Source organism: Drosophila obscura, unplaced genomic scaffold (assembly GCF_018151105.1).
Source record: "Drosophila obscura isolate BZ-5 IFL unplaced genomic scaffold, ASM1815110v1 contig_73, whole genome shotgun sequence".
NCBI classification, from domain to species: Eukaryota; Metazoa; Arthropoda; class Insecta; order Diptera; family Drosophilidae; genus Drosophila; species Drosophila obscura.
In genome coordinates, this window is record NW_024542865.1 from 2,432,984 (window position 1) to 2,440,070 (window position 7,087).

The 7,087-nt window shown below is 43.6% G+C and overlaps 1 protein-coding gene across 2 annotated transcripts; it reads right to left on the bottom strand.

The window, feature by feature from the left end:
• Window positions 1-443: 443 nt before the first annotated feature.
• LOC111065088 (SH3 domain-binding protein 5-like) lies at window positions 444-5,834 on the bottom strand. 2 transcript variants are annotated; one of them, XM_022353065.2, is made up of 6 exons: window positions 5,434-5,834; window positions 5,294-5,356; window positions 4,793-5,211; window positions 4,066-4,140; window positions 2,716-3,975; window positions 444-1,505 (listed from the first exon to the last, which is right to left on the bottom strand). In XM_022353065.2, exons 1-6 carry the CDS (start codon window positions 5,473-5,475, stop codon window positions 1,286-1,288), a joined length of 2,079 nt encoding a protein of 692 aa, XP_022208757.2. In that variant the 5' UTR covers window positions 5,476-5,834; the 3' UTR covers window positions 444-1,285. The 2 variants fall into 2 exon arrangements, with proteins under 2 accessions (XP_022208757.2, XP_022208758.2); XM_022353066.2 differs by lacking the exon at window positions 4,066-4,140.
• Window positions 5,835-7,087: the final 1,253 nt, after the last annotated feature.

The window sequence follows — 7,087 nt, forward strand, 5'->3', positions numbered from 1 at the left end:
CATAATAAGGTTCAAACAAAAACGGCCCATGCATAAAACGCAAGTGTGTGACGTCATTGTTGCTGTTCAGCCTCTAATTAATGTTAAATTTTTTGTTCCAAGCTGCTTTGTGGATTACCTCTTGTTGCTCGTTTGTTGTTGTTCATTTCCACATGCTGATGAAATATTTCCCATACAAATCAAATGTATGTAACGGGATCGTGTACCCGAGACGATAGTCGGACAGGTGGTATGGTCAGGCGCGATACATCGATATGCTGCGGCACTTGTGGCCGCACTCTAGGCCCATCACTACACTCCCAGGTTTGTTTGAAAGTATGTTATAAAAAATGAAATTGTAAATACCCTGTAAATTTTGTAATTTAGCCCCAGCCAGGAAATAAAACACATTGCTTTATAGAATACTATATCATATGTATTGTATATGTAATTTGTATGCAGGTATCAATCACTGTTATTTTTAAAGGTAATTGCATTGTTACCCATTTGAATGAAACACACCGATTTTTTGAATACTCTTCATATAATTGTAATGCAGGTATCAATAAATGTATTTATGTATGTAACATTCAGTGGCGTAGGCAGAAAATGAATGGAATAGATACATACATATACATATACATATAAGAAACAGATACTAGAATATGTTATTTCTAAAATTCAATCTTTCGATAAAGGAAATTCGTATATAGTCGCTACCAGTCCGCTTCCTGCATACGCCACAAATAACATTATTTTGTACAATTATTATTTGTAAGTATTACTGGTTGTTTGTCTTCTCTTTTTGTATCCTTATGCTGAATGTTTAGCTAATACACACTAAAAACATTGTAACTGATTTCGTTTTGTTTTGTTTTGTTTGTTTTGACTAGCGTTTTAGTTATTTTGCTTATTGTAAACAGCATAAAATGTAACCATCTTATATTTTCGTATGCCTCTAAATAAACACAAAAATTATTGCACATTTTTTACTTTTTTTTGTTAGGATTAGAACATAGTTTGTGTGTCCGTGTGAGTGTGTATACTATGCGTGTAAAAGGTTCCTGAATGGGTCGGTTGGGGTTCCTCCCCACTAGTATATTTGGTTTTTCGAATTGATGATATGTACTACTTTTTGACTAATTGTTTTTTTCTTGTTTTTCGTTTCTTTTCAGGTCGATGCCCACCAAAATACTCATAGAGTAAAAATTTTGCCATAATTTAATATGTGTTTGTGTATGCGTGTTTGTGTGTATGATTTAGTAAGGGTATCTCGCTGTCGGCGAGACTCACTAACATTTCGTTTTTAGAACAACAAAGCACCTACCACATTAAGAGCTTGATGATGTTGTTTCTGCTGTTGTTGTTGTTGTTGTTGGTGTGTGTGATGCATGCTTGTTGTTGTTGTTGTAGTTGTTGGCGATTTAAGTTCTTCCACTATTATAGCACCGTGCTCGTCCACCGTATGATTTAATAGTAAATTCTCAACCTGCTCATCGGATAGTAACTCTTTAGGCTCTGACGATCTGTAAAGTTAGGGTATTAAGTTGGTCATTGCTGTGCACGGCAAAAGATTTCGAGTAAAACAAATACACAACAACCAAGGAAGAATAGAGTCTGAGGCGAGAGAGAGCGAGAACGATAGAGTGTAGTGTGGTGGATAGCAAACGGTTCTTTTTTTTTACTGTAGCATAAGAAGTGGGGTAGCGCAATGTGGGTGAGAGAGCGATATTCAATTATAGATGTAGAGCGAGTGGAGCAGGATTAGAGACAGATAGATAGAGAGACAGAGAGATATAGTGTAGGTCCAAGCTTAAGCACTTCCTAAACGAGCAAAAGTCAAGCAATTGCTGCTGTTGTCCTGCTCGTTTAGGGAGTACCTTCAAAGAGCAGGCAAAGTGGTTACAGCGATTACATTTACAGCAAACAAACTTAGAATCAAGACAATGAGAGAGAGAGCGAGAGAGAGAGCTTTTGCCAAGTACTGCCTTAACGGGAAATGCCGAGCGCGCTGCTCTCCTGCTTGCCTCGTTTAGCCAGTACTTACAAAACGTTCAGTTGATGTCGGTGAGCGGGGAAACTGAAAATGTAACGGGGCAAAAACACAACACATACAAATAATTTTTCTCTCTTTTACGTTTTTGAGCAGTACATACAGAACATTATTACTTTTGCTTTGCTGTTGTTGCTGCTGTTGCAATTGTTGTTGGGAGGACTTTTTTTATATATTTATTTTTCTAAGCGTGTGTGCGTTCGTGCTGTTGTTGTAGTTGTACTTTATTGTTGGTAGTTGCGGTTAATTTTGTTCTTGGGGAGAATGTGTTTTTTTTTTACTTATTTTTTGTTAAAATGTAGCAAAAAGCAGAGAGCGTGAGAGAGAGAGAGAGAGATCAAATCAAAGCAGCCAATTTGTCGATTCATTATTAATTAATTTTGTTGTTGCTAATTGCTGTACTTTTTTGTTGTTGGTTGGTTGTTGTTACTGTTGTTTTTTTTTACTGTTTTTTTTTTTTCGGTGGATAAGATGGGTGCATAAAAATCATCGATGGATTATTTCATGGATCATCGATGGATCGTATTTCGGATTTTTTTTTTTCTGATTATTTGAGATTATAATTTCAAATGAGCTTCGTCAGGCGGCTCTGCAGCGAGTTTAGCAGGCCGCGTCCGCCACTGGCACTCCCACTGCCGCTCGCACTGCCACTGCCGCCCGACGTCCCTCCACCATCTACTGACCTGCTAAAGAGGAAAAAGTCACCAGGTCCGCCGCCGCCGCCGCCACCTCCACTGGTGCTGCCTCCTCCCGCACTGCCCGTGGATGACATTCCCGTCGTCGTCGTTGTGCCCAGTAGCGCCTCCGCTTCGGCTCCGCCGGCTTCGCTGGCGGCCATCTCCGATTCGCTGTTGCGCCTCTCCAGGCTGCGGCCCACCTTCTGAAAACCGTAGCTAAACACATCCTTCACCTTGTCCCCCGCATCGATCAACAGATCCAGGCTTTGCCTCCGGCCGTTGCTCTTGAAGCTGTTCGAGCGCGACAGCCACTGGCTGAGGCTCTGCTTGCGGCTCATCTGCTGGCCGCCGCCGCTGGCGGAGTGGCTGCTGTCGTCCTGGAATATCGTCGTGCAGGTCACCTTTCGCCTGGGCTCGTCTGAGGACGAACCCGAGTGCTGTGACAGGACATCCGGATCGAAGCCGCCGCCGCCACGGCCCAGGCCGTATCCCAGGCCGCCGCCGCCTCCTCCACCGCCACAGCCACCGGCACCCTCGAGGCCGTGCTGATCCAGCAGCGATTGATTCGAGTAGCTGGAACTGGTGCTGTCCGAGTGGGACAACCGGATCTCCGTCCACTGCTCAATGTCGTTGTCGCCCGGTGCTCCCGAGACCGATGCTGAGGCCGATGCCGAGGCCGAGCCACCCAGCGAGCCACTGCCGCACTCCGAGCGCTGCTTCACCTCGTAGGGGGCATGGAGTCCCTGGGCCTGCACCGAGAACAGATTGGTGTCGCCATCCGTGGCGCTGGTGCTGGCCGATTTGTGCATGCCGCCCGCCAGCTTCTGGGGGAACGTTAGCACAGCCTCAAAGTCTGTCAGCAGATGGGGACAGTCGTGCGGATCGCTTAAACACTGACGCGGCGGACTGCCCGCACTGCCCAGACGATCGGGCATACGCAGATAGTCCTCCTCCTCCTCCTCCTCCAGATCCACCTCCGCATCATTGTCATCATTGTCCCTGTCTCTGTCCCTGCCTCTGGCATTCTGCATTCCACCGCCAGACAGGGCATCCACTGTGTCCACCTGCCGTAGCATGGCCTCGTAGTTGAGGAGATTATTGCGCTGCTGTCGTTGTCGGTGGATGTCCTCGGAGATCTGTTCTAGATTCTTCAGGGCCTCGTTGTAGGTGAGCTTGGCGGCGCTGACCTTTGCCTCCAGCTCGTTGACCCGCAGCTTTTGGGCCTTCAGCAGTCCGTTGTAGTTTGCACGCGTCTCGTAGTAGGGCCTGCGGGATGCGGGAGGAACAAGAACGAGTTGCGTTTGGGGAGGGGGCATGCCCCGCATTAGTGCTTGTGGGCGGGTGAGGCATACTCACGAACACAAGGTACAGTGCAGGGCGTGCATAATGCTAAAGTATCTCAACAAAAGTAAATTGCGCTTGAGCTGCAATCTAAAAGGAAAACGGAAAAACGTATAGGAAAAGCATAGGAGAAATCCAATAAACAAAGAGAGAAAGAAAGAAAGAAAAAGAAACGAAAAGAAAAAGAGCAAGAAAACATAAGGATAAAACCAAATGGAAAACCAAGAAAAACCATTAAGAATAACCCTTAATATATTATTAATCGATAATTATCGATTAGTTTCGATAGCTTTATAGATCACTTTCCATAGCAATTACACATATTCCCATGTATTTGTCGTTGAATGGCTCTATAATCATTTAAAACAAACCACTGATCTTAATCGATAATTATCGATCACTAGCAACAATACCCAAGAGACCTATAGATCACTCATCACACAAAATACACTTCTATTTCCATGTATTAATTTTTATATGGCTCTATAATCTTTGGAAACATAGCACAAACTAGGAAAACCCATCTAAGCGATAATTATCGATGACTCAATAAGTAATAATAATAAGAAGTAAAATAAATATTATAAAATTAAAAAACTTAAGCTTTCCCCATAAATTATATAGATTATAGTTTAAGAATCATAAAAACCAAAAAATAAAGCTTCGAAAATTCGCATACTACTATCCCGTATATTCCTATGTATATGTATATCCTGCACCATTTATAAAGCCAGAATTGTACCTGGATGCACGTAGCGCCTGCTTGAGTTGTCCCTGCAGCTTGTTCACACGATTGTTGGCCACCTCCAGCTTCAGCTGGCACATCTTCAGGGCATTGCGTGTGTCGGTGACCTCCAGCTGGGATTGATTCACTTTGCTTGCCGCATGGCTGAGCATCTCCTGGCAGGCCGTATCCAGGGTGGACTTCTCGCCGAGTCCCTGCTCGGCCAAGTATACCATCTCCTTGGCGGCGGCATGAATGGACTTGGCCTTCTCGTGATTGGCCGCCGACTGTTGCGTCTCCTTGGCCAGCTGTGCGGCATAGATGCGCGACTCGTAGTACGGTTTGGCGGCATCGATGGAGTTTCCCAGCTTGTGGGCGGCCGCCTTGATGCGCACCACACTCTCCGCCAGCAGACGCTTGAACTCGCACTTGGACTCCTATTGAGCGATGGACATCACAAAAAGGGGAGTGAATGGGTGAAAAAAATCAATATGCCAAACAAACAACAAAACCACTCACATCGAGTTCCACTTCGAATCGATTGATGTTGTCCGTTGCAGAATTCAGTTTCTCCAGCTCAATCTGTGGAGAAGGGGGGGGTGTAGGGTTGTGTCAATAACGGAACTCCTGCAACAGTGCCTCCCAACCCACCCACATACCTGGACACGCGGATCGACGGGCGTATTGCTTTCTGTTGACATTGCACTGGCTGTGAGTTTTTCTGCCTTTGCGATTTTCACGCTGCTTTTCCAGAACGTTTTCACTTTTGGCAGCTCTCTCTCTCTCTCTCTCTCTATCACTCTATCACTCTATCTTACACTCTGTCACTGGCAGCGCTGTGGCATGACGGAGCGGAGCGGAGCGGAGGCAGTGCAGCGGTTGGGTGCAGCTGCTGTTTCCACTTAAGTTGTGTGTTTAATTGATGCCGTAAATTCGTTTCATTTCCACATCAAACCAAAAAACAATCAAAAATTAAGAGCAAATATTACAGAGAGCTTTTTGCAATAACAAATGCGTACACATAACGATGACAACACGAGGGGAGGGAAAACAGCCAAGACAGCTGGCCCACGCAAATCAAGGTCTTTTAATGTGGGGTGTGGCTACAGTTCGCTCTCACCCATATTCGAGTGACAAAAAGTCACAATCTGTGTATCTCTGTTCGTGTGGAGAGCAAGATGGCACTTAAAAACTGAAATTTATACCATTTATTTGCCTTGGTTTTATGGAATCTGCCTGCGAGTAGTCACTGTCGTTGAGCCAACACCTAATATTCATACAACTTGCACACAACCACCACCTGAAAGCCTGAGCAGTGTTGCACAACAACAGCGGTGGGAAAAAAACAGCAAGTATTTAATTGCGAAAGAAAGAAAAACATATCTTACACTATAGCGCAAAACCAGTTTTACTTGGGAGTGGAAAATCTGGCGATCCTATCAAGAAATCTTTTTTCTATACACATATTTTCCCTTGGAAAACGCCTGTTTATCAGACCAGCAAAAAAGCTTTCTGTTTGAAAATGCCGCACTTTTGTCTCTCACACAAGTGTTGCAAAAAGAACAAAACATCTGCAGCTCAATTTCGCATTCGGGAAACTATCGATAGCTAATATTCAAAATATATCCTAGCCAAACGACATTTCATTCTCCAATTGGATTTAAACAATCCAATAAATGGGAGAGTCCCATTAGAATAAGCTAGATTGTAGTTGATTCTTCTATGTATACGAAATAATTATATGGTCAGTGCTGAGAGTCTTAGCTGGCTAGAAATATGAAACCGAATTTCCAAGTCGAGCAATATGGTTTCCGATCATGGACAGAGACCGACTAACCCATTGTCGACCAGCACGAATAGTATGAAACTTGAAACATATTTTACGCATTTCATGTGAAGGATATTGTGATAATATTTTATTACAAGTGAAGAGGAAGGATGTATCTACAAGAAGAATATACAAACAGCATTATTTTGCGCGGCTTAATTTAAGTTGTTTCACTGTTTAAATAGCAGGAAGGGGTTAAGTGGGCTAAGTCCTTTTCTTCGTCGGTATATTTCCGGTATATTTTGAAAATGATAAGGTATATTTTGGTTTATTCCTGAGGGTCAGACGGTTTATTTTATCGGTAACTCCGCGGTCACACCATACGTTTTTTTTGTTATTGTTTTTCGTTGCGCGCGGACGTAGAGCTGTCAAACGATTGATAGTTGAGCCATCGATAGCTTTGAATGTTTTGAAAAAAACAATCGATACTATCATGATAGTATGGGCTAAAAAAATTATTAATTATTAATTTTTTTTTTGTTATT

What these genes read in the sequence shown, in the direction of transcription:
- LOC111065088 (XM_022353065.2), bottom strand. Translation starts at nt 5,475, where the DNA reads ATGTCAACAGAAAGCAATACGCCCGTCGATCCGCGTGTCCAG. An exon ending in GATTCGAAGTGGAACTCGAT is followed by an intron (nt 5,212 to 5,293) that starts GTGAGTGGTTTT and finishes ATCGCTCAATAG; the next exon opens with GAGTCCAAGTGCGAGTTCAA. An exon ending in CTGCACTGTACCTTGTGTTC is followed by an intron (nt 3,976 to 4,065) that starts GTGAGTATGCCT and finishes CGCATCCCGCAG; the next exon opens with GCCCTACTACGAGACGCGTG.